At 48.1% G+C, this 27,486-nt stretch overlaps 1 protein-coding gene across 3 annotated transcripts in view; it reads right to left on the reverse strand.

Annotated features, from left to right (window-relative positions):
• Positions 1 to 14,355: 14,355 nt before the first annotated feature.
• The window catches only part of MYL4 (myosin light chain 4), a 38,158-nt gene continuing 25,027 nt past the window's right edge, over positions 14,356 to 27,486 (reverse strand). For all 3 annotated transcript variants that reach the window (XM_006159106.3, XM_006159104.2, XM_006159105.2), the window contains exons 3-8: positions 24,286 to 24,313; positions 18,319 to 18,468; positions 16,072 to 16,245; positions 15,546 to 15,623; positions 14,984 to 15,028; positions 14,356 to 14,519 (exon numbers count right to left, since the gene is read on the reverse strand). In XM_006159106.3, the coding sequence (XP_006159168.1) occupies positions 15,000 to 15,028; positions 15,546 to 15,623; positions 16,072 to 16,245; positions 18,319 to 18,468; positions 24,286 to 24,313 (459 nt within the window). In that variant the 3' untranslated portion in view covers positions 14,356 to 14,519; positions 14,984 to 14,999. The remainder of the gene's footprint in view (positions 14,520 to 14,983; positions 15,029 to 15,545; positions 15,624 to 16,071; positions 16,246 to 18,318; positions 18,469 to 24,285; positions 24,314 to 27,486) is intronic.

A 27,486-nucleotide genomic window follows, 5' to 3' on the forward strand; every position in this document is an offset into this window, starting at 1 on the left:
TTTCCCCGATGACATATGATGTGGAACATCTTCTCAAAAAGCTTATTTGCTATCTGTACATCTTCAGGGTGTGGCCTTATGCAGCCTTTGTCCCTAAGATAAAGACTTTCTGGGGGATCCTATTAGTACCCAAGTTGCTTAGTGAGATCTCTTCACTGGCTAAGCTGACATTCCAACATCTTCAAGTCATGTGCAGCCCTAGTGTTCTGGTCAGTTCTTGGCTGCTCCCTGGTAAGTTTCAGAGAATTTTATCCTGTGCAAATGCAGCCCACCCTTCACCAAAAAACCACTGGGAACATCTCCGTAGACTTCCGAGACAACTTTCCACTCAGTTCCTCCTTCTCTAAAAGTCTTCTGCAAATGACGGCTTCCACAGCAGCCCTAACTCTAACCTATACTTCTTCTGCTCACACTTATTTTTTTTTAAAAGGTTTTTGCCATAGAGCACTTGTGCTCACCAGAGAGAGAAAGGCAGTGAAAGGGAGTGGAAAATCACCCCTGGTGAGGAGGGGGACAGCCACACTGCAACCCCTTCTCCTCCATTCTCCTCCTGGAATTTTGGGCACTCATGCACACATGCCCAGTGTGATTTTCAAGTCAGCATGTCCAGGACTCAAACCATGGCTGACCATGTGGGAATCCAGCACCTTAACTACTATGCCACCTGCTGGCCCCATCAGGCACTTCTTAGGCTTTATCTTCAAACCCTGCAAACCAGAAAGTGCTCCCAGGCAGAAAACTGGGTTGATATAGGCTCACTTCATGTGTGTCCCTTCCCTTGAGTGTTATAGTTCTTCTCTGCCTGCTGTTCAGTGTCTAAAACCAGTTCCTCAAATATTTTGTCAAATATATTGTCATTGAGGAGGAAGAACAAGTTCCATACCAGTTACTTTGCCATAGCCAGAGGCAAAAGCTCTGTGGTTATGTGTTTACTTACCTCACCTCATCCACCAGTATTGGGCGGTGAGTGAGAGACTCTGAGTGCAGGGACTGTTGTTGTTTGTTTGTTTGTTTTTTGTTAATGTTGTCTAGTTTTTGCTATAGCATGTGTGTGCTCACCAGAAAGAGACAGAGATAGAGGGAAAGTGAGAAATCGCCCCCTAGGGGACATGTGGGATAGTCATGCTGCAATCCCTTCTCCTCCATTCTCCTCTTGGGATTTTAGGCATGCACACACACAGGCCCAATGTGATTTTCAGTGATTTTCAAGCCACTGAGACCAAGACTCAAACTGTAGAGTCCGCCAGGTGGGATCCAGCCAACTTAACCTCCACGCCATCTGCTGGTCCATCAGGGACTTATTTTCATACTTCCTATCAAGCCCTAAGTAAATGAAAGAATCTCATCCTATTTTCTGACCTTTTTAGCAGCCCTTCATGGTGTATTTTAACAAGATATCCAGCAAAGATGTTGGGAGACCTGAGTGTCCGTTCTGTGATTTGCCCAAGTGCCATGCTCCCCAGCAGACGGGACCGTGGAGGAGTATTAATGCATGACAGGTAGAAGATCTTCCCCGAGATCCATTGAAGAGTCAAGAGTCACATTATCGGGTCCCCTTGCTTAGCTTGGCAAGGCTGACAGCAAAACAGGTGCCCATTCCCTGTGCTCTCAACAGTCTGGGTCCTGGGGCAGCCCCTACCCCTGTTCAGTTCCTCGTCACCACTGTAAGTTTGTGTTTCGGCTTGTGGCCATTTCTTCAAGGTCTGGCTTAATCTCCCAGTCAGGTCTCTCTGGATTCAGGACCTCACCACCCTACCTCTTACTAGTTGCATGACCTTGAAAACATCTCCAAATCCTCTCTCCACTCATTTTCTACCTGTGAAAATGAACCACCTGTTTCCTACCTGTCCCTACCCCAAATCTTACTCTGCCTCTCCCAGTAAACACATGTTTATGGGGCTCCAGTAGGCCTTGGATAGGAAAGCCCTCTAGGAACTGAAAAAACACAGAGGAATGTGTTCTTATTCTTGTTGTTTGTGGAGAGAGGGCCGATCTCAGTGCGAATCCATTGCTGTAATTAAGGAGGCTAAGTGTGGTGTAACGTATTAGCTCAGCATCTTCTCCTACACATTTGGCAGAGGTTCATCTCCTGTCCATTGAGAGAGAGATGGCCCAGCTGTTCCTTTGGTTTGCAGGGGAATGGACTTTTTCAGAGTAAACATCAATTAAAAATGGCATGGTTTAGGTTTCTGGGACTCTGGGAAGCTTTCTGAGGAAATACTCCTAGATTTTATAAAGGGAGTTCTGGAGGGATGAACTCAGCCTTGGCATTCGACATTCCTTCACAAACATGCATTAGGCACACGTCTGCAGGGTGCCCGGTGCTTCTCAAGACACCACGATGCAGCAGTGGGGATACCAGGCCCTGCCTCCACAGAGCTTGAACCTGGTTGGGCCTGAGACAATCAACTTCAGTCTTGAAATACAACTCCTTTCTCATCCTCATGTAAGCCAGCCCTTCCTCTGAAGTGTGGAAGAGGTTAGAGACCAAGAACTTTTCCATCCCAGTTCAAGGTGCAATGCACTGCCTGACCAGGCCTGGGTTCAAGCTCTGTGCCCACAGAGGGTATCACATGGCTGCTCATGCCTCATCTTAGAATCCATACCTCTTCCCCATCCAACCTCCAAGCCAGGGAGAGACCTCATTCTGCTAATGGGGCTGCCACTTGACCTCTAACCCCAAACTCCTGTCAACTGCCAGGGTCATGTCCATAGGGCCACTCCAGTCAAGGAAAGGCCTCTCCCCTCGGCCCTCTTCCCCCACCATGCTGAGCTGCTGACCCAGGTATGACTTTCCCCAGAGTATGATTTTCTTTTAAGAGAAGGAACTTGACTTTAAGAGCTACTTTGTATGCAAACTCTTTAGTACAAGATAGGTGCTTGGAGCCCATCAGCGTCCTGGTGGTTAAGGTGGCCGGATCCTACATGGCCAACTGTTCCATTTGAGTCCCGGATTCAACAGCTTGGAAAACACACTGGACATGTATGCATGCATGTCCAAAACCCCGAAAGGAGAAATGGAGAAGGGCCTGTTTTCTCACTTTCCCTCTCCTCTTCTTTCTCTCTCTCTGGTTAGTACATGCACTCTAGGAAATTAAAAGAAAAAAAGATAGATTTCTTGTATTTTTTTAATTTATTTATTCCATGAGCAAGAGAGACATACAGAGAGACAAGCACTCCCAACAGGGTCTTGACATTATGATCCATCCCCAGCTTCCACCAGCTCCTGATCATGGGCACATGCGTGCCTGGCATGTTCAGGGAGATCCCCAGAGAACTCAGAACTTTCCCATGTGGGTAGCTTAGGGAAACGTTATGCTTCACACTGTGCCATTGTCCAACCCTTGGGAACCCTGATTTTACAAGTGAAAAAAACAGAGGCTCAGGGAGGTGGGGTAACTTACTCAAGAGCACACAGGGAGTGGTAGCAAACAAGGGATTCAAAAACAGGTCTCCCTGACGCCAATGCTGACACTACAACCCACCGAATCCCTTACTGTAAGTGTGAGTGTAGGATGACAGACAAGTTAGCATGGCTGTGTTAATGGGAGAAATGCTTATTTTGGATGAAACACTTTTGGATTTCCCATTCTCTGAGATAAGATTGGGGAGACCATTAAAAAAAATTATCTCTAGTGTCCCTGCAGCCAGGCTATGTCCAGGAACTCAATGTCCCAGCCCAAGGAGGGACTCTGGGCTGGGTTAGTTCTACCCTCCCACCCCCAAGGGCAGCTCTATTTCCAGGTCCTGACCACTTCCTGTCTTGACTAGAAGTTGCCAATCATGCCTGTCTGAATCCTGAGATATGACAGTAGGACTGGAAAAACTTGGGCATTAGACCAAGTCTGGGCTACACACAGGGCCTCTGGGATTCAGCTTTTCCCTGAAAGGATGACAAAGAGTGGGATGACTGTCAGCTGAGAGTATGGTCTGCAGTATGCCTCACTTCTCCATGGCTCTGGCTGTCTCCAACCCAGTAAGGGGTTGGAGATTTGGAAGCCATGAGGCCCAGGGAAGGAGGGGAGGGGAGAGCCCACATCTCCTCACTCCAATAGGACCCGTGGCAGGAGGGCAGCTCTGCCTCTCTCAGCCCTTCTCCCTAACTTCTGATTGAACCTTACTTTCATCTTTTCTGTCAAAAATATTCATTTTCAGGCTCTGGTGTGCAAATCAGGGCTGGCCCCATAGCAGAGCAGTTACACATGGCTTATACATAAGGAGTCAGATCCCACATGGCTGACTACAGTTCGAATCCTAGCCCTGCCAGCTTGAAAAACATGCCAGACATGTGTGCGTGTGTACCCAAATCACTTAGTATTTATGCTCTAATTCTGTCAACATGTGAGTTGAATGGTTTTTTGTTAAGAATTGTTTACTTGGGATGAGCAGTTGGTGTAATGGCTATGTCACTGGACTCCCACGTAGTCAACCGCGTTCGAGTCCTGGACCTGGTGGCTCAAACTCACACCAGGTGCGTACGTGTGTGTGCCCAAGATCCTGAGAGGAGAATGGAGGAGAAAGGATTGTGGCATGGCCATCCCCCCTGGGGGGTGATTTCTCGAAAGGATTGTGGCAAGATCTTTCCCCCAGGGTTTGATTTCTCATTTTCTATCTCTCTGTCCCTCCCTGTCTTTCTGACGAGCGCATGAACCCTATAGTAAAAACCTCTCAAAAAAAAAAGAATTATTTATTTAATTTTATTTATTATTATTTTTAATTTGCTATAAAGTAGGTGTGCTTGCCAGAGAGAGACAGAAAGAGAAAGTGAGAAAGCAAGCTCCCAGGTCCAGGGCTCAAACCTCAGTAGGCCATGTGGGAGTCCAGCACCTTAACCACAATATCACCTGCTGGCTCAATTTTTTTTTCCCACTGGTCAGCAAGTTTGTACCAAGGGACCTGGGTGCATTGCTCTGTACTTCCTTGGGCACCCCAGCATCAGGATGTTTGGTGGCCAAAATGATACATGACAGCCAAATAGAGACGAGCTCTGGGGGGAGGGCGAGAAATCAGAATCCCTAGAGCTGGAAAGGACTTTCAGAGCATCTGCAAATTCTTTATTTTGAAAGGAAACAAGCCCAAAGTAAGAATGTAGCTTGACTGGGTGAGAAGTTTGGTGGGTGGTGAGGGAAAACCATTGGCAGAAGGATCTGGGGAGGGACCAAGGGAAGAAACAGGCCCTACGGTGTAGGGCTGGGCTAAGCACACACGCCTCAGCAACCAGCAGTAGTGGGTCTGAGTCCTGGAGCTTCCACCCACGCACTTGACTCCATGAGCCGTACCTGAGCTCTCTAAGCCTCCTCATTCGTAAACTGGGGTGATCACACCTCCCCGGCGGGCATCTCTGAGAAGAGTAAATGGACAACACAGGGGAAGCGCTCGGAGCCCCATTACCGCAGGGCGAGCAAGCAGTAGACAAAGTTGCTATTATCACTAGCATGATTTCATTCTCTGGTTGTTTTCCAGATACGTCTATTTTTTTTTTAATTTTCTAGTAGAACAGTAGTTCTTGGGAGCCAGCAGATGGTGTAGTGGTTATGGCCCTGGATCTCACATGGCTATCCATGCAGTTCTAATTTCAGACGCAGGCCTTGAAAAACATGTCGGGTACATGTGCGTACATGCCCCGAATACCAAGACAAGAATGAGGAAAAGGGACTGCAATGTGGCCACTCCCCCCAAGGGGTGCTTTCTCACTTTCCCTCTCTCTGTCTCTCTCTGCCTCTCTCTGCTGAGCACACGTACCCTGTGGGAAAAAATAATAATAATAATAATAATAATAATAATAGTAGCCATAGTAGTTCTTTCATTTTTCTTCTTTTTCTGTTGCCTCTGCTTAGAATGCCTTCTCCTCACATAGGTAATATTTAGTGAGTCCCATCCTATGTTGCAGATGCTGCTTTAAGCACTTTACATATGTTAACGTATTTGATCGTTCTGTTGATCTTCGTAATAACCAAATGAGGTCAGTACTACTATATCCATTTTATAGAGTAGGAAATCGAGGCTTGGATAGGTTGGAAAACTTGCCCGCATGGTCACCCAGCTAGTGGGTGTAGACTCATTCTCACCCCGAGGTAAGTCTACACTCCTAACAACTGCTCTCTTGCTTCTAGGAGTTGTACCTAAATCACTCCCATCCTTCAGGGGTACGGTTTCAATGCCAGCTCCTCTTCCTCCAAAGAGTCTTCTCTGATCTCCTAACTGGAAATCAGCGAGCCATACCCTTCCCCCCCCCCCGCTTCTTTGTTAGTACCTTTCTGAAGCATTTGCCTTCTACTTGGTATTTTTCATCTGTACATTGTATATGTCTTAGCTTACTTATAGGACGTGATATTCCTGGAGAGCAAGGACATTTTTATAAACCCCAAAGACCTATCAAGATGCCAGCTGCTGTTGTTAGAAACCAGACACCGGCAGACTCTCACAAAGGCTAAATTCTCATTCGAAATTATACCAGTGTAAAATCCGTTAAGTCAATGACTGTGACCCTAACCATACAAGAGCTCGCATGACATTCCAACTGGTAAGCCAGCTCTTAAATGCCAGATCTTTGACCTCTAGCTATTTTCCTTAACATCCAGAGCACAGAGAGGCTGAGCTGAGAGTTCAAGTGTGGGAGGAAAAGGAATGGGAGAAAGGGCAGGCCAACAAGGCGGCTGTGTGAATCTCCTTGAAGCCCCAGGGCCGGGGTAGGCAGCTGAGACAGCCCCACCAGCTGTGCTCAGGTTCGCACATGCTAAGACCAATGCCTCACACGTCACAAAGAAAGCGGACACTTGGGATCTTCAAATCCCTGTCCCTGTATTGGCCATTCGCCTCGGTCAGGAAATGACACTTCTTTCTGCAATAATACCATAAAGATTTTTATTTTCAATTTGCCAGAGGGTATGTACAGTCACCAGAGAGAGACAGGGAGAGGGAGAAAGCATGTCCCCTCACCCCATGGGGAGTGATCATGTCACAACCCTTCTCTATTTCTCCACCCTGCTGGGATTCTGCCCATGTGCCCAGAATGTTTTTCAAGCCACCAAGTCTAGGGCTCAAACCACACAGTTGGCCATGTGGGATCCAGCCACCTTAACTACTATGTTACAGGTCGGCCCCTATTTAAGATTTATATAAAGGCAAAATGTCCAAGAATTTTTAGAAAGTATTCTTGGGGATGGTCAAAAGTTCGTGAGATAGGAATCATCTCCATTTGACAATGGACTCCATTCTAAAGGAAAATTAAACTGATAGGAGATGGAGCATGTAAGTACTAACTAACCCTAAGGAAGATTCACACCCACAAGGGATCATCGCTGAGGGAGGAAGACCCAGGCTATGAAAACCTGATAAGGCCAGTGACAAGTGACCGTAGTGATATGTGAGCCTGTGGGCCCCAGTTGAAGGCTGTGTGCCCCGAGCACAACAGAGAGGTCCAGCACAAGGTTGCAAGGAGCTTGGTGGGAATGCCAGTGCGGCTCAGGGTGGGGCCGCAGAAGGAGGAAAAGTCATCTTGGAAACTGCCTCTTAACAGCTAAGCCTGACTCAAGGAATGGCAGGGCAGGGTGGAAGAGAACAATTCTGGAAAAAGATGAGCTCTGTTAGAGATCAGGGTGGCCAAAGAGGAAGGCTGGTCACGCCAGATGCAATGTCAAAACATTGGGGAGAAGATAAACAGAATCCCACAAAGTCTTTGTTTGAAACAGTGGTTGTTAACATTTTTTGGATCTCTGACCCCTTTCTTATGATGAAAAGTACGAATCCTCTTCTTGGAAAGAGTATGAATGTGCCCACCGAAGTCTTTTAAGAATCTCCATTCCTGGACTAGCAGATGGTGTCATGGTTACAACGTTGGACTCCCACATACTTGACGCAGTTAGAGTCCCAGACCCAGCTGCTTAAACCTCATGCAGGCATGTGTGCGTGTATGCCCAAGATCCCGAGAGGAGAATGGAGGAGACGGGATTGCAGCATGGCCATCCCCCCTGAGGAATGATGTCTCACTTTCCCTCTTACTGTGTCTGTCTCTCACTCTCTCCTGCCAGTGCATGTGCCCTAAGGCAAAAACCTCTAAAGAATCTTGCGGTTTGAGTCCTGGACCTGGCAGCTTGCTTTCTCACTTTCCTTCTCTCTAACTCTGTCTCTCTCTGATCAACTGTAATAAAATAATGACAATAAGTAAAATAATAAAAATATTTAAAAAAAAAAAAAGAATCCCTGTTCCTATTGTAAAGGAATGGCACTCAAACGTGAAATCTGGGTAGTGTAATTACAAACAATTAAATAAGGAAACAGGTGAGGAAAGGGAGCCAAAGAGGCTGGTGGCGCTGAGGAAAGAACTTTGTGAAGCTCGTACACAGCCTGGTAAGGCGGCCAGCTTCTCATAGGCATAAAGTCATGGCATAGATCTGCGAGAACAAGCCAAGAAGGCATAGATTCGAAATGAGGTGAAAGGCTTTGAATGTAAACATCGACTTGCTTTTACTTATGTTCGGAGCAAGAATGGAAGGGCACAGTTCTTTGTGCTAGCTCTGTGACATTTAGCAGAACCCCCTAACTTCTCTGTTTTGACATCAATTTCATCTTTTCTGTAGAGAAGATTAATTTCAGGCTCTAAAGTGTATAAAATGGGGCTGGCCCCCTAGTTGGTGGTTAAGCCCTGTACATAGGGAGTCAGATCCTACATGGCCAACTGCAGTTCAAAGCATATCCCTGGCAGCTTTGAAATCATGCCAGACATGTGTGCACATGTGCCCAAAATCCTGACAGGATGGAGGAGTGAAGGAAAAAGGATTGTAGTGTGTGCATACTCTATTGGGAGAATCTGTCTTTCTCGTTCTGTGTGTGTGTGTGTGTGTGTGTGTGTCTGGTAGCACATACACTTCTGGCAATTAAAAGTAAAAATAAAGGGGCCAGCAGGTGGTGTAATGGCTGGGGTGCTAGACTCCCATACGGCCAACTATGGTTTGAATCCCAGCCCTGGTGGCTTGCTTTCTCATTTTCCCTTTTTCTCTCTCCAGTCAAATTTTTAAAATAATAATAAATTAAATTAAATCAATAATTTTTGGAGAGATTTTTGTTGTAGGGCGCATGCATTCACCAGAAAGACAGAAAGTGAGAAATCAACCCCCCCCTCCAAAAGGGGGATGGCCATGCCACAATCCCTTCTCCTCCATTCTCCTCTTGGGATTCTGGACATGCACGTACATGCACCTGGTGTGAATTTTAAACTGCTGGTTCCAGGACTTGAACTATAGCTATATGGGAGTCCAGCCGCATAGTCATTATGTCATTTGCTGGTCCCTGAATAATTCTTTTTAAAAATTAAAATACATAAATATTCAAAATATATTCTAAAAGGTACTGAGACTGAAGACAGGACAAGTTAGAGAACAACAGGCCACGTCAAATGGGTTCACGAATCTTGGCTGGGAGGCACTTGGCTGAGGACAGAGGAAACACCAACTTTATTTTTTATTTTTTTTTTTCAATCATGGGGAGTGAATGGTGTTGGATCTTTTCTGGGTCACATTGGAAGACAAGTCCAGGATAGGCTGATGGAAACCTCAAGGGTGTACAGGTAGTAAGAAGATGACAGCAATTCTTTTCTGGAAGGGTTTGAACTAGAGGTTTTCTCCAACCCCGCAAGCCTGTGATTCTGAGGTTCTACAAGATGGGGGGAAGTGGTAGTACTCCCACTCACCTTCAGTTTCTTTAACTTTGCTTCTCTCCTTCTGAGACGATGCACATAGCTCCAGAGTGAACTGCTACTCACTCTTCCTCTGGCTTTCATTCCTTCTCTTTGCTCATATCCATTTTCCAGTCTTTTATCTTCCTTTTATTTTTTTTAATTTAATTTAATTTTTTAGGTTTTTTTTTTTAATAGGGTGTATGCACTCCCCAGGGAGAGAGAGAAAGTGAGAAATCTCCCCCCCAGGGGGAGAATGGCCACACCACAATCCCTTCTCCTCCATTCTCCTCTCAGGATTTTGAGCACGCATACACACACACACAGGGTGTTTTTCAAGCTGCTGGGTCCAGGATTCAAACTACTCACTTGGCCATGTGGGATCTGGCTGCCTTAACCATCATACCACCAGCTTTTGAAAAACTTTTTTAGATACCAGCAAATGGCATAATGGTTACACCATGTCGTTATGCCGCTGGACATATGGCCGACTGCAGTTCAAGTCCCAGACCCGGCAGCTTGAAACATGCTGAGTGTGTTTGTGTGCATGCCCAAAATCACAAGAGAAGAGTGGATGAGAAGTGATTGGGGGGGACCAGCAGTTAGCGTAATGGCTATGTCACTGGACTCCCACATAGTCGACCGCGGTTCGAGCTCCAGACCCGGCGGCTTAAATTCACACCGGGCACATGTGCGTGCCTGCCCAAGATCCCGAGAGGAGAATGGAGGAGAAGGGATTGCGGCATGGACATCCCCCCCGGGGGGTGATTTCTCGTTTTCTGTCTCTCTGTGTCTGTCTGTCCGGCGAGCGCACGTGCCCTATAGCATAAATCTCTCCAAAGGAAAAAAAAAAAAGAAGTGATTAGGGCATGGCCATTCCCCCGGGAGGTGATTTCTTATTTTTCTGTCTCTCTCCAGCAAGCCCAAGTACCCTATAACAAAAACAAAGAGAAAAAAAAAAAAAAAAAAAACTTTTCTCTAAAAAATAAAAACTTTTTTAATGCCAAAATTCCCACGAATTCACTAGGGAGAAAAAAAGAGAAGGGGAGGATGAAAACATCCCCTAATGAGGCAGGATCACATCACAATCCCTTCTCCTTCTCTTTTCCATCCTGTCAGGATTTGGGGCCCATTTTTTCAAGATGCAGGGACTGGGATTCAAGCTGTGGTCAGCCATGTGGAATCCAGCTCCCTGGCCCACTAGGCTATAGGAGTAGCTCTTTCCTTCATTCACTCTTTCTTCTTTTCCTTTTTCTTTTTCTTTCTTTCTTCTTTTGTAACAGACACAGTCTCACTATGTCACAATCCTCATGCCTTCATATCACAAGTAGCTGGGACTATAGGTGTGGCCATGCCCAGCATGTTAGGCAAGCCAAGAATCCAACCAATGGCCTCAGATTGCCAAGCAGTAGTGTCATCCAGCATGAACTACCACAGTTGGGCCTATTGACTTATTTTTACCTAAATCCGAAAACGTAGAGACTGTAGCTCTAGTTGGAAAGGAGAAGGCATCTGTGCCTTCTGACTGGAATCCCACTCCCTGGGTCCTTCTCTGTTTACCTCGTCCACGAAGCCCTCCCTGACCACTCCTCCTCCTCCTTTGAGTGGTGCTCTGGCTCCACATCTGTCCCTTGGTCCTTAGACATATGCTGTCTAGTCTCATTTCTCCTGTTTTGTCTTATAATGTAGTTTAACTTTTCACTCATATTATTTTTCCTCAAGTACAGAATAAATTCATGGATGGAGGAACCATGGGTGACTTTGTTTTTTATTTCCTAAAATACTTAGTATTGTTCATTCAGTAATTATTTTGAATGAGTGTTTTCCACCACGTAGGGTCCTAAACACATACACAATATGGTAAAATAAATAAATAAATAAAACAAATGCACTGAAGTCAAATGTAGTGAGAGGGAGTTGTTTGAGTTCTAAGTGATTAATATCAGAGAGCCGGAAAGGATGTTAAAATGATCTAATCAACTCCCTCATTTTTGCAACCTGTGGAACTAAGGCTGAGTGACTTGGCTTTGTGACTTGTGAGCACAGCTGGGCTGGATGCCAGTCTCCATGTCCACAGCAGTGTCCTCTCCATGACCCGGCGTTGCAAAACCTCTGTGGGGTTACTGAAGCAAGCTTGCTAATTGCTGTGAATCTTTGAAAGTGAACAAAACCTCCGTTTTCCTGAAGGCATAAAGATGAAGTAAGTGAATTCTGCAATGTGCTTCCAGACCAGCTTGGGCGGCCTGTCAGAAGCAAGCTGTTGCAACTGTGCCATCTAGTGGTGTCAGATGGATATTGCATCACCAGCCACCACCAACACAGTGGCTTAAAATCTGAGTGTTTTTATTTATTTATTTGGAGAGGTTTTTGCTATGGGGCGCATGCGCTCACCAGAAAGACAGAGAGACAGAAAGCGAGAAATCACCCGCTGGAGGGGATGGTCACGCCTCAATCCCTTCTCTTCCATTCTCCTCTTGGGATCTTGGGCACGCTCGCACACGTGCCGGGCTTGAGTTTAAGCCACCGGGTTCGGGACTTGAACTGCAGTCGACTATGTGGGAGTCCAGCGACACAGCCATTACACTAACTGCTGGTCCCCAAATCTGAGTGTCTTTATAGGATGGCCGACACGGAATTGCACTTGTGCTAAACACTGCCCTCAGGTGATTACACTCCCTGAGATGTCTCCAAGGTCTCCTCTAGCTCTGACGTCTTCAGTTCCAGGCTAGTGACTGTATTCATAAACGGCCCTCACAAACTAAATCAAGGGGAGTGGGGAGGGTTGTAGCAGTGGGAAGAGCTCTGGAGAAGCGGTGAGCTTGAGCTGGGTCTTGAAACACTGGACTAATTTGAGTGGGCAGAAAGAGGAATGCAGGGGAATGAGGTGAATTAAGAGGAAGGAGGAGAAAGTAGCTACCAGAAAGGAAGGAGGTCAGGGGGGCAACAAGCCATGTTCCTAGATTAGGGGCAAATAAAGGAAGGCCTTAGACCCTAGATAGGAAGGTCTAGAAATGACCTAGCAGGCCATAGGAGCTTTTGTAAGTTCTAACTAGGAAGAGAAGTATGATGAAAAGGTTTTGGTTTTATATGGAGACGTTTTTGCTATAAGGCACCTGCGCTCGCCAGAAAGACAGAGAGAGAGAGAGACAAAAAGCGAGAAATCACCCCCTAGGGGGGATGGCCATGCCACAATCCCTTCTCCTCCATTCTCCTCTTGGGATCTTGGGCACGCACGCACACACACTCGGCGTGAGTTTAAGCCACCGGGTCTGGGACTTGAACTGCGGTTGACTACATGGGAGTCCAGCAGCATAGCCATTACGCCAACTGCTGGCCCTGAAAATGGTATTTTAAGAATATGAATATGGGGGCTGGCAGGTTGCCTAGTGGTTAAGGGCACTGGACTCCCACATGGCCAAACGTGGTTCAAATCCTGGACCTGGGTTTGAGTCCTGAATCTGGTGGCTCGATTTCTCACTTCCTCTCTCTCTCTCACCCTGTCCCTCTCTGGTCAAATTAAAATAAACCAATAAATAAATAAATTTAAATGGAATAATTCTTAAAAAAAAATAAAGAATGTGAATATGCTATATAATGCCTTTAATTGGAGGGGAGAAACCAGAAGAATTAACCTCTCTGTCCCCAAAGGTACCAGCTGGTGGTGTGGGGGTCAAAGCGACTGGGTCCCACATGCCGACTGTGTAGCTCAAGTCCCAGACAGTGAAGATGTTACACTGGCTCCTGCGTGGGTTCCCCCAAGTACAGCCTATTGTTCATCTCTACTACCTGTAATTCATAAAGTAAACGTTATCACAGGTGGGTGTGTGTAGGAAATCCTGTACCTGAAGGTTCGGTACCATCCATGTTTTCAGGCATCTCCTGCAGTCTTGGAATGTATCCCCTCAGACAGGGGGGCAAGGGGGGACCAGTGTTACTGTATGATGTTACTTATCTAAAGTCACATTTGTGGAAATGGAAGGTAGAATGCTGATGGCCAAGGACTGGGGGAGGGGGGTGGGAAGCTGGTGTGGAACGGGCACAGAGGTTCAGTTGGAGAATCTGAAGAGGTTCTAGAGATCGGTTGCTGCACACTACTGACTGGTGAGCTTACAAGCGATTACAATGGTAAATCTTGAGTGTTTTACTACAATTTTCTTTTGTTATGAATTGTTTTTATTTAATTTTATTCATTATTATTATTTAATTTGCTAAATGGCACACACGCTCACCCGAGAAAGAGAGGGGGAAAGTGAGAGAGCAAGCTGCCAAGTCCGAGACTTGAACCACAGTCAGCCATGGGGAGTCCGGTGCCTTAAACATCATGCCACCTGCTCGCCCTTACTATAATTTTCTTTAAAAAGCAGCAGCAGCAAGGACCAAGGCAGAATGCTTAACTCAGCTCTGATGTCCCTCTTCCTACTTGCTGCCTGGAGATGACAGAAATGGAGGATGAGCCTCAGAGGGCAACGAAACCCTCCCAATGACAATGACGGCTTCTCAAACTGCAGACCCTTCCAGAGCTCTGACTCATGTGCCTGGCCCCAGTATTGCTAGATCCTCCAGCTCCCAGCACTACCGATTTCTCTGATGACACATGAATTCTTGGGTGACATCATCACACACACAAAATCCCTAACTCCATCAGTTACTGACTCTAAAAAGAACTCAGACATTGGTCGGAATCAGGGAACTCAGCCCCGCCTTGCCAGAGCTGTTTATTTACAGGAGAACTGAGGTCCTGGGAGCCCCTGGGCTGTGGGCGGTGTGAGTCCAGGACTCCATCTCAGCACGTCACTCCGGGCTTCTTGCTTACTCAGCCTGGATGGCTAAGGCCAAGGGTCAGGCCCTGAAAGAAAGTGCCAGTGGAGAGGGCATTGCCCCCTCCCACACCCAGCCCGGATCACAGGCCCCGCATCACCATCACCAGCTGATGGCACCTGCACAGGGGAGCCCAGGGAAGGGACAGAGGAAGAACAGGTCCAAAAGCACAGCCCAGGGGCCTTTCTCACCCCCCTGAAGCCTGGCCAGGAACCCCAGGCCTAAGGGAATGGTCGTGCCTGGGGAGACCCAGGGTCTGGCAGGAGGATGGGGCTGCTAAAGGCCAAGCTGGGTGAAAAAGCAAGGGAAGGCAGGATGTGGGCAGAAGGGAGTGAGGGTGGGACACAGCTAATATGCAGGTGGGAGGGGTGCTCTGGCCAGGCTGCTTCCTCTTAAAGGGACAGGCCTGAGGCAGAAGGTCCCTGAGCATGAGGTCTCCTACAAAATCACTTGTGGCCCCAGAAGGGACCAGAAAGGAGAGACTGCACTCACCCTGGAGGGATCTCTTTCATCCAGACATGATGTGCTTGACAAAGGCTGGGAAAAAAAGACAGAAATCAGCCCTGGCCTCCGCATCTGTGCAGCTCTGTTCCCCTTTTCATCCTCCCCTACACTTCAAACTCTCCACTACCCCTTCTCCAGACGAATTCTTCCGTACTTGGGAATTAATTGGTAAGGAGAAGGTGGAGGAAGGAAAGAGACCTAAACTCTGCTGTGTCCACACTTCGTACTGATACTTGGCAGCGATAAATGAGCTACATTAACTTATGAACCCCCACAGCCTTAAGGTGCCAGAATCACCCCAGTTGCTCAGATGAGAAGAGCAAAGCTCCAGGACAGTGGGTAGCCTGATGACGCTCACACAGCGGGTCTATCAGAGAGCTATGTCTGAGCCCCTGGCTCCTTCCGTTATGCCAGGATGTTCCCTCCCAGGAAGGAAGAGGACATCCGTTGAGGGCATGGCAAAGCCCATCTGACGCATGTATTCTCCAGCTCCTGGGCCCACCCTCTGCTCTCATCCCTGGGCACCTGGAAGCCGGGCAGGACCTGATACCTTCATAATTGATGCAGCCATTGGCATCCTCTTGCCCAGCTAACAGCTGCTCCACTTCAGCCTCCGACATCTTCTCTCCTGGTGGGGTTGGGAGGTGTGGGCTCTGAATTACAGATGGCAACGGAGGGGCAAAGCCCGAGGACCCCATCAAGTCTGAGAGTCCAAGATTCCCTGGATCTGGGAAGGCTTGAAAGGGTGGTTTCCCAGGTCTCAAGCTCCTCCCAGTCACTAAAGCCCCTCCCTCTGCCTTATAACCCCCAGGGCCCAGTGACTGAGGCAGAGACCAGAAGAGAAGCCCAGGTCTCCCTTCTCACTTCAGGTTGGCTCCTGCTCTGCCAACCTGTTCTCCACTCCTTTCCCAAGCCCTAGGACCTGCTGAGCAAACCCAGGTGGGGAAGATCATTCCTGCAGCACCCAGGCAGATGGAGCCTGGTCGACGAAAGCCTCAGGCCTGGGACCCTTGTGCACCAGCTCCTGCCACCTCAGCCCCTCCCACGTGAGCTTCGTCCCTGCCCAGTGGGCATACCCAGGGTGGCAAGGACGTGCCGAAGCTCGGCGCCCATGACCGTGCCGTTGCTCTCCTTGTCAAAGACTCGCAGCCCCTCCACGAAGTCCTCGTAGGTGCCCTGCTCCTTGTTGCGGGAGATGTGCTGCAGGATGGGCAGGAAGGTCTCGAAGTCCAGCATCTTGGCGTTCATCTCTGTACACGGGTGTGGGAGGAAAGAGAGAGCAACGTGAGCAGACGCACAGGGCAGCGGAGGGGCACTGGGGACTCGCCCCAGCCCTGGCAGCACACAGGGCTCAGGCCGAGCTGTTCTGGGGGGCACACCCAGTCAGTGACACTGGAGAGTGGGCACACGTGGGGCTTGGGAGACGTGGACTCGGGTCCCTCTGTCCTCAGTAAAAGGAATAAGACAGAGGAGAAAAGGCCCCCAGGCCCCAGCAAGGCGAGGGGGTTCAGAGGTCCGGGTGTGGCCTAAAGGGTCACACAGCCCAGGCCTCACATTCACAACTGAGCTTTCACACAGGACGGACATACAGCCACAGAAGCAAACAAACAGGGTTGAAAAAGGAATTTTTGCAAAACTCTGTATTTGGGCCCCATTACTAGACTTCATTGCCTGGAATGCTGAATCAATTAATTTTATAAATTTGCAATCCCCTTAAGAATAACTAGCACACTTCCCCTACATGGTACTGTGTTTAGAGGTATAAGCCATTTTTTTTCTAATTAAAAAAAATTTTTTTTTGGAGAGGTTTTCGTTATAGGGCGTGTGCACTCACCAGAAAGACAGAGAGAGACAGAGAGATAGAAAGCGAGAAATCACCCTCCGGGGGCATGTCCATGCCGCAATCCCTTCTCCTTCATTCTCCTCTAGGGATCTTGGGCACGCACGCACACGGGCCTGGCGTGAGTTTAAGCCACTGGGTCCGGGACTCGAACTGCAGTTGACATGGGAGTCCAGTGACATAGCCATTACGCTAACTGCTGATCCCTTTAAATTTATTTATTGACATTCATTCACTATACATCCTTACAGCAAACAAAATGAGATTTCCCATCCAGGATACACTGGAACCCCCTGAAATGGAACCCCCTAAAATGGAAGAGACCCAGATTACCTTTTGGCCTCTGAGAAGCCCTAGTGAGCTGGGCAGGCCCCTAGGTCTCTGGCCCTTTCCTGACCACATCCTTCTCACCCACACCGGTATCTTCAGTAAGAGGAAGAGGAAAAGGAGCTGGAGCCAAGGGAAGTGGGGGATGAACCAACGCAGAGTCCAGGAAACCTCTAGGGATACCACCCTTGCTGGGAGGTCCTGCCTGGGGTTGTCTGCACCCCCACTCTGACCAGGAGGATAAGGCTGTTGTTTCAGGGCAGTTGTTAACTTTACTGCCACACATAACAGATGACATTAGCAGTGGAACATACTCCCTTGCACCACTTTCAAAATATTCATCAAAACTGAGCAGAATGGTAACCAGCAGGCAGCATAGCAGTTAAGGTGCTGGACTCCCACATAGTTGAACATGTTTCGAGTCCCGGGCCCAGTGGCTTGAAAATCATGCCAGATGTATGTGCGTGCACGCCCAAAATCCTAAGAGGAGAGTGGAGAAGGGAGTGCAGCACGGCCATCCTCCCCACCCCAGGGGGTGATTTTTCACTTTCTGTCTCTCTGTCTCTGTCTCTCTGGTGAGCACATGGGCCCTAATAGCAAAAATCTCTCTCCAAAAAAAAAAAAAAAAAGAATCCTGAGCAGAATGCACATGAGAGAAAGAGATGTCATTACAGAGTTAATCTCGGATCTGCTCTAATTTAAATTTAAAAAATAATTTGCAAAGTTTGGTGTTCTCACCATTTCTAGAAAAAAGTTATTCATGATACAACTCACAGTGGTCACAGGACATCTCCTTGACTATGAGCTGCTGGGCTGGGGGCAGGGGAGCAGTTAGTTACCAGATTCCCACCAAGGCTTCCTGCCCAAGGATGAGTCCCTGGCACCCAGGTCAAGGGCATCGGGGAAGACACTGAAGCAACAGAATGTTGCTCCTCTTCCCCAGGAGCTCCCAGCCTCGTTGGGAGCAAGTCCAGGCTACATTTTTCAAGGTCAGCTAAGTTCCAGGGCCTCTAGATTAATTCTCACAACGGAGCGAGGGTAACCTGGGGAGGAAAGCTGGGCCTGAAGGGCTGAAGAAGGAGAAGAGGGCAAGGATGACAGGAAACGGATCTGGACCAGGAGCCCAGTGGGACGGACACCGGTGGCCTCCACTGACCTTCGGGTTTGGGCTTGCCCAGGACACGCAGCACCTCGGCATTGGTGGGGTTCTGGCCCAGAGCCCGCAGCACATCTCCACACTGCCCGTAGGTGATCTTCATCTCTCCCGTTGGGGTCCGATCAAATAACGAAAAGGCCTCTTTGAACTCTGCAGGGAGAAGACCAGGCTCAGTCCTTAGCCCCAGTAAGGCAGTGGCTGAGGGCTGATTAGCCTCCACCAGGGCTGAATTGCAGATCTGTTCAAATAATCTGGTCCCAGACCCTCCCTTGGACCTCCCCCACACACTCTCCTGACAACTAGAGAGACGCCCGGCCCAGCATCTCCATGACCTGTTCAGCACAGGGTCTGAGACCTCTCCCACCAGAGAGTTGTGACACAATGTGGGTGTCTCCCCTGCCTCATCCCCCATGCACTCAGCCCTCCCTGACTCCATCTTGCTGGAAATGGCAAGATGGAGCCAAGCAGTGGTACAGTGGTCACACAACTAGACCCCACAGGAAAGGTTCGTGTTCGTGTCCCAGGACATCCCTGAGCACGTCAGGAGCACTTGCACATGCCTGTGACCCAGACAGGTCATGGCAGGGGTGGATTGCAGAGTGAAGACCCTGTTGATGGTATCAGTCCTCCCCTCCCCTTCCACGTGTGTGTGTGTGTGTGAGAGAGAGAGAGAGAGAGACTGTGTCTCTCGCAGAATAAAGAAGAAAATGGCAGGGAAGTGAAAATAGCACTGGCCCTGGAGTCAAGATTCCTGTGTCCTCGCCTTGGCTCTGCCTCTAAGAGCAGGGCTGGGTCTCGGTTTCCTTGTGCACACAAGCGGAGTAACGGCGCCCTCCCCACCCGGCCCTCCCAGTTACTGTGAGTGTCAAAGGTCGAGGCGGTATGTGGAGACACTTTGCAAGTGATAAGACCTGCTCAAAAGCCAGCTATTATCAGTACTGACTTCCAGGCTGAAAGGAGGCTTCCAGGCCAGAGGAGGGGACACTGCAGAAGGGGTCAGACCACCGCAGCTCTACCACTGGCTCAGATGTGGCCTTGGGCAAACCACTAACCTCTGCGGGTCCTCGAGTTCTGGGCTCTCAGTGGGGTTACAGTGTCCACCTAGTTGGTGGCTGGCAGGATCACAGAGGATCGAGCATGGTATCTAGTACATGGTAAGAGACTTGGCAAAGGGTAGTTATTGTTTCCTAGTTCTGGAGCCAGCTAAGGACTACAGAGGCCGAACTCCTTGAAGGGAGCAGGGCAGGAATCCAAGGGCAAGACTGACATTCCTGGGTCTTTGCAAAGAGCCTGAATTCGATCTTCATCTGGATCCAATCAGTTCACTAGCAGGGATAATTGGGGCTGAGGGTGGCACTGAAGTTACCTTCTCCAGTCTACAAAGAAGTGGTTTACTAAGCAGATTAACCAAAGTAGATAAATCAAAGAAGAATATATGAACTACTTAGGAGAAAAGCTGTTTGTAATCCCTTCCAAGTACTTTAGAAATACTTATCTCTTTAGTAGCTATACATGGATTATTTACAAACCAGTCCACATAGCAAAGCAAGTTCTCGCAGGGGCCAGCAGGTGGTATGGTGATTAAAGCGCTGGATCCCACATGGCCAACTCCGGGCTTGAGTCCCAGATCTGGCAGCCTGAAAAACACACCAGACATATACATGCGTGTGTGCCCAAAATCCTGAGAGGAGAATGGAGGGAAAGGGATTGTGGTGTGGCCATCCCCCCAGGTGCTGACTTCTCACTACCTCCTCACCTCCTCATCTCTGTCTCTCTCTAGTGAGTGCACATAACCTATGGCAAAAAGCCTAAAATAAAAAGATTCTCCCAGACTCTTACTTGCAACTCTTTACTAGGCTTTGTATGAATTTAAAAGCTATAAAACCACAAGTCTTTCACAGAAGTGAATAATTAGACAAATTCCATTTTCATTGCTTACTAGCCGTGTGACCTGAGACAAGTAAATATTTAACCTCCATAAACCTCTTCTTATCTATAAATATCACCTACCTCAGAGTCTGTAAATTGCAAAAACAGAGTCGAATTCATATAATAATGTAGATAAATACATTATATGCAAAAACACAACGATATACATTAAAAAAAACCTTAACACAATGTCAACACATAGCAAATGCTCAAGCAGTAGGATCAGTATTATCTTGCTGAGTCTCCGGCAGATTTTATCAGTTAATTGTGAGATTTTGGTCAAATCATTGAACCTCACTGAATCTTGGTTACTTCCTCTATAAAGAGGAAATAACATCTACCTCACCGCCTTGTTACAAAGATTTATTTTTTGAAACAAGCAATTGGCGTAATGGCTATGTCGCTGGATTCCTGCGTAGTCAACCGCAGTTTGAGTCCTGGACCTGGTGGCTTAAACTCACGCTGGGCGCATGTGTGTGCATGACCAAGATTCCGAGAGGAGAATGGAGGAGAAGGGATTGAGACATGGCCATCCCCCGTGGGGGGTGATTTCTTGCTTTCTGTCTGTCTCTTTCTTTCTGGCGAGCGCATACACCCTATAGCAAAAACCTCTCAAAAAAATAAAAATAAAAATAAAAGATATATTATTTTCCTTTTTTCTGTTTTTTTTTTATAATTATTTTATTTTATTTATTCATTCATTTATTTTAATTTGACCAGAGAGAGACAGAGAGAGAGAAAGAGTGAGAAAGCAAGCTGCCAAGTCCGGGACTCGAACCGTGGTCACCCATGTGGGAGTGTCCAGCACCTTAACCACCACGTCACCTGTTGGTCCCCCTTTTTTCTGTTTTTGTTCTCATATTTTTCTGCCAGAAAGCTCAGGTATCTCACCAGAAAGAGAGAGAGAGAGAGGAAGAGAGAGAGAGAGAAAACTGGGGCGCAGTTATGTTACAATCCCTTCTCCTCCACTCCTCCATCCTCTCAGGATCTGGAACATGCATGTGCACATGCACAATATGTTTTTCAAGCTGACAGGGCTGGGATTCAAACCATATGGTTGACCATTTGGGGTCCAGCTCCTTTAGCCACCAGGTCATGGGGCAAGATTTAACTTTTCTAACCTTTAAATCAATTAGCATGGTGTCTGGCACAAATTCAGTTCTTAATAAATATATATTTGTTATTAATAGTTGAATCTGAACTCAGACGTTCTGATCTCCTATTCATTCAGAAGAATGAAGTCAGGTTCAAGAAAAGAGGGAATCTCTTCATTCAGGAAAATATAACAATGCTTACCAGGAGGACAGAACATGAGGGAAGTAATGAGAACAGGGACCTATGGATTAGAGGGCTCAAACAGATGGACAGTATCTAGAGGATGTGAATAGACTCATAGAATTACTGTATTGAAAACAAGAAAATAAAGGTCTAAAGAGTGACTTGCCCAGGGAACCAGCAGTTAGCGTAATGGCTGGACTCCCACGTAGTCGACCGCTGTTCGCGTCCCGGACCCGGCGGCTTAAAACTCACGCTGGGCACGTGTGCGTGCGTGCCCAAGATCCCGAGAGGAGAATGGAGGAGAAGGGATTGCGGCATGACCATTTCCCCTGGGGGGTGATTTCTCACTTTCTGTCTCTCTGTCTCTCTCTGTCTGGCGAGCACATGCACCCTATAGCGAAAATCTCTCAAAAAAAAAAAAAAAAAGAGTGACTTGCCCAGAGTCTCACAGGCAATATTGGCAGAATTAGGGCTAATACTAAAGTCTCTCGATTCCCAAATAATGTTCTTTCCCCCATAACGGGAAAAACTATCATCCCCTTCACCAAATGGCAAATAAAGTGATAGGATGGGGGCCAGCAGATGGCATAATGGTTACATTGCTGGACTCACACATGGCCAACTGCAGTTTGAGTCCCTGACCCAGAAGCTTGCCGGCCACATGTGTGTGCACGTCCAAAATCCTGAGAGGAGAATATAGGAGAATGGACTGCAGCGTGGCCATCTCCCCTAGGGCATGATTACTTGCTCTCTGTCTCTCCGGTGAGCACATGCACCCTATAGCAAAAAAACTCTCTCTAAAAAAAAAGAGAGATAGGATGAAGTAAAATTAAAGGAGAAATGATTCTAATTCAAACTATGGAAAAATATTTTCAGGGTCAGAGGAATGTAAGATCAGAATGAGTTGGTGCCCAGTTCTGAAAATCCGTGGGAAAGAAGACACAACCAGTGGTCCCACTTGGCTTTTACCATGATCCCCGTTTGAGAAATAAAAATTCTGATCACTCATTCATTCTTCAGTCCTCACTGGTCCCACTGTATTTGTATAGCCACATAAATAAAAACTCAAGTGCATGAAAACTAGCTTTAAGAATTTCACAGAACGCCCAAAACTATTCATTGAAAGTGAATATCCACAGGGTATTACAAAAATAGAGGCAGATTTTAAAATACATGTATCAGTTATCATGCTCTTTGGGTAGACTGACATCACTTTTTTGGAGGGCAGTTTGGCAATAACTACTAAAACTGAAAATGTACGTATTGCTTGACCCACTCCTAAGGAGGTCAGCTGGGTAAAAGATGCTGATTTTCTCAAATTGAAAACAATCTCAAGGCCTATCAATGCAATCCTGAGAAAATAAAAAAGGGTATAACCGCAGGCCAGCCAAGTGTCATGGTGGTTAAAGCCGCTGGATTCCACATGGCTGACTGCGTGGTCTGAGGCCTGGACCCAGCAGCTTGAAAAATCTGCTGTGCCCTATTCCCGGCCTTGACTACAGCTCATTCTGAGGAAACTGAGGCTAGTGTTAAGACCTTGAAAGTACCTGAAGATTTTCTAAGTCATACACCATTCCCTCTAACACATGGGTCTGATATGTTTTTCAAGCCACTGGGGCGAGAATTTGAACTTTGGGTACCCATGAGGGCTCTGACCAGGCATTTCTTCGAATGTTTAAAATGTTTTTTTCATTTAATTTATTATTATTATTATTATTACTAATTTTAATTTGATGAGTGAGAGAGAAAGTGAGACAGTAACCCACCAGGTGTGGAACTCAAGCCATGGTCAGCATGTGGGAGTCCAGAACCCCAAGCACCTGCTGGCCCTCCATGAACTTTTTAAAGTCTCCTCATATGTGCTTAAAATGATAGGACTAGATCAGATGATCTTTCAGGGTCCCTTCCAATTCCTAGGATTTTATATCCTAGAAGGATTTTGTGGGGAAATAGCAGGATGAGTTGCAATGATGGTGAGCTCCACTCTGGTGACACAGCTGGTGACACGTAGCTATGCCGTGATGAAACATTTCATCCTGAAAACACCAGGCCCTCACAAAAGAGGCTAAGAAATGTCAATCGGGTTGGAGAATGGGAGCGCTCAAGGCTTGCCTTGAAGCCCTTTGTCTTACATAAAACTTTTTCTAAGATTGAGAGATATCGACCAACTCCATCAAAGATGGAGAAGAGTTGATGGAGATCACAGGTGGACTAGGGCACTCCCAAGGCCCCCTGGCCCTACCATTGTAAGGTGGCCATCTCGCCAGGCTTCGTGGTGGAGGACATGAAGCTGGCAAACCGAGGGGGACTTTCCAGTAACAGGAACAGACATAAGCACTTCCAAATACCTTGGATAGGTTTTGGAGATGGAAGGGACAGGGCACTGACACTTACTGAGCACGTATTATGTTCTGTGCAGTCTGGGCAGAGTAGTTGAGAACACAGATCTGGAATCAGATTGCCTGAGTTGATATCCTGGCACCATCACTGACTGCCATGAGAAACGGGACAAGCCACCCAACTTCTGAGCCTCAGTTTTATCACCTATAAAATGGGGGTGGTAAGAACTGCTACCACACAGGGTGGTTTTAAGAATTAAACATGTTAGTCCATGGAACATGCCTAGCACACAGTAGGTGCTCAATATGAGTTTGCCATGATGATGATAATTACTGTTACCTTAAGGACAACTTCTCCTCCTTCTCCTCCTCCTGCAGGAAAGGGCAACAATGAGGGCAAGGCGGGGCTATTCGTACTCACCTTCGATCTGGTCGGCGGTGAAGTCTATCTGTGGGAAGGGAAACAGAAGTGAGGGCTGGGGCCGCTGAAGGCTACCCACGGACCACCACGGTCTGGTTGCCTCCAATGGCTGCTGCTAAGGAGGGGAGGAGACTGTGGGTAAGTGTAAACCCGAGTCTCCTGATGAAGGGGCCATGAGTGAGTGGATTTAAGTTAATGCAGCCTCCAAAGGTCTCTCACTACCCCACTTGGCAAGTGATAGCTCCAAGTAGGAGAGAAAGTGAGAAAAAGATGTATTCCAAACAATTCTAGAATCTACGCTGACTCCCTACTATAATCCCTTCAGGTTGACCGTAAATTCTTCATCCCAGCCAGCCATAAACGGCTCCCGCTTCCACCCTGTCATCTCTCCCCACTTCACAGTCTGACAAGGTGACCTTCCCTCTGCTTTGGGCACACCACTCCCCACCTGGGACTCCCATTTCACTTGATGCTGATGTTCAGTTCACCTCCCCCAAGGACGTCTTCCCACACCTCATTCCACCTGAGCCCTTCTTCAGTCTGAGTCCCTCCCAGGCATTCGGGTCAGCAAGAGGAATTTGCATGGGCCCTCCGGACTTCATAACTGTTTCCTAGCCATCCCTTTAGGCTACCTTGTTGCCTTGAAGCCACGGTGCCACGGAGCAGGGATTGTTGTTACTGGCCCTTGAAATGTTTAGCACCTTGTAAACATTCAGAGCGTATTTTCCAAGGGGCCAGCTCTGTGGCACCGTATAGTGCGCAGCTCGCAATGTGAGATCCACGTGGGAGCTCATGGGCTCAGGCTCCCGGTGGACCTGGACAGCCAGGGCGTGCACCCATGGTCTTGGCTGACAGAAGCTGGAGGGGAACTGCGGTGTGAGACCCTGATGAGGGGGCTTCTCCTTCACCCTCTGCCTCTCAGTCTCATGAAAGAAACAAACTTTCATTGTTTTCATCTAAATTTATCTTATTTTGCATGTGGACTCACTAGAGAGACAGGGAGAGAGGAGAGGAGAATGCGCCCCCCACCCCGAGGGAGAATGGTCAGGCCGCAGTCTGTCCTCCATTTTTCCACCCTGTTGGGATTCTGTGTATGCACGCCCAGGATGCTTTTCAAGTCACCAGGTCTAGGACTCAGACCACGTGGTTGTCCATGGGGGATCTGGCTCCCTGAATCACCAAGCTATGAGGCCATCCCTGAAAGAAATAAACTAAAATATGTATGTGTATGTGTAGATTTGTAAAAAGAAGGAATCAATTTTGGATTTCTCTCCTCATGCTACTACTTCTATGCTGAGTGACAATGACCAAGCATGAGTCATTACTTTAATGACATGAGTCAGGATCTTCTAAATTACCTCGCTGTCCTCATCCACCCTCCCCATCCAAGCTCCCCTTCATTGGTGGTGGTTACAATCCTCCTGCCTCTCCATCATGGGCCACCATTCCTGGTCCTAACTCTGACACTCAGACTGCTCCCATCCCATCTCTTCACCCCCAGAACCAACCTCTGCTAATAAGGAGCCAGAGATGGCTGGCATGAACAGAGGGTGGGGTGCTGGGGGTCAGGAATGGGCCTTGCCAAGAGTGATGAGTGGCCGGAAAGTTAAAGGAAGCCCCTAACTGGGGTGAAGGATGCTCTGCAGGACCTCTCTGAGGAAAGGTACAGGGTGTTTACCTCGCCACGCTTTAAGCCCCAGGGACAAGCGTGTAAGGGAAACTGGTATAAAATCATAAAATCTGAATATACGATCGTAACACACACCCTGGGCTTAAGTTTACTTTTGCTCCATGTCTGAGCAAAGACTCTTCCAAGCACAGGAATTGGGTAAGCAGAAGAATAAGGAAAATGGCCCTCAGGAAAGACATCCGTTTTTATTTTTCCTACTGTAAAGTAAGTTCACCAACCCTCACAGTTGGAAGATGCAGATATGAAAGGGGATTTCAACCAGGGGCAAGAGGCAGGGGGAGGTGGTGGATGGAGGGGAGTGACGGGCTAGGGGAGGGCACATGTCTGATACCGCCAGCAGCTGTGGCCTGGATGGCAAGGACCAGGCACACAGGTGCAGCACTTCGGCAGAACAAATCAGAATTAAGGGTGAGGAGGCATCCCAAGGGGGAAATGGTCAGCTTTGCTGCCAGGTTTGGCTGATACAGGGAGTGATACATGACCTAGAAAACCTTCAGGTATTGTCAAGGTCTTACACTAGCCTCAGTTTCCCCGGAGTGAGCTGTCATCAAGGCCAGGGATGGGCAACTGCCTTCCTCTCTTGGTCAAGCCAGTTCTGCTTAACTCTGGTCCTTGTGGGGATCATCCTGGCTCAACATCAGGGTCCTTGGCACAGTCATTGCAGGGAATCCCTGCTGTGGGTGCGGGGAAGAATCCCAAGTGGCCCAGGGAGGGCCATATAATCTAAGCCCTGGGTTTTTTTGTATTTTTTGGTTTTATTTTTTTCCGTGTGTCCTGGTCACAGCCTGGTCCTGCTCTCCTATTTTGACCAGATTCCTCACCACTGCAGCCCTGCCCTAAGCCAGCGGTCCCCAGGGGCCCACCACTCCCAAGCTGGTATTAATAGCTCTTCATACCAGTAGCCACTTGACCTCTTCCATTCTGGTGCCAAGGCTCAAAGCTGCTCCTCTCCGGAGGCCTCGGGGCCCCTCCCCCTTCAGCCTACCCCCTCCCAGCCCCATTCCTTCAGCAGCTGGGTCAGATGGCTGGGAGGCCTAACATGACTGAGTCAGTGGGCAGGGCCTGTACCAGCTCCTGGGAGAAGAATGTTCCAGCGAGAAGGAGGCAGGGCAGGGCAGAGAGGGAATAGAGCTGGGGAGGCAGGGAACCAGGCCCAGCTCCTCGGTGAGAGAGAGGGTCTCACTGGAGATGGGCCAGTTCTCTGCACTCCACAGATAGACGCCCAGGCTGAGGCCACAGCAGCCGGGCCCATCAGGGATGCGAAGAGGAGGAGAGAGACCCTGGCTCCTCTTACCCACCCACAGCCTCCCTTCCTCCCTGCCTTCCACCCACTGTAAGGGTGTTTAGGGCAAAGCCTTTCCCAGGTCCCCAGGACACAGGAAGAACGCTGTTTCCTCTGAGGTGTTGTGCATTTATTTTCCACTAAGGTTGCATACTACTGGGGGAAAGGTCAGTTTCTCAATTTGCTGTGGTGGTCCCCACGGTGCCTTTAAAGAGTTTGGATGGGCCCA

The sequence above is a fragment of the Tupaia chinensis genome, unplaced genomic scaffold, assembly GCF_000334495.1.
Source record: "Tupaia chinensis unplaced genomic scaffold, TupChi_1.0 Scaffold000624_1, whole genome shotgun sequence".
NCBI classification, from domain to species: domain Eukaryota; kingdom Metazoa; phylum Chordata; class Mammalia; order Scandentia; family Tupaiidae; genus Tupaia; species Tupaia belangeri.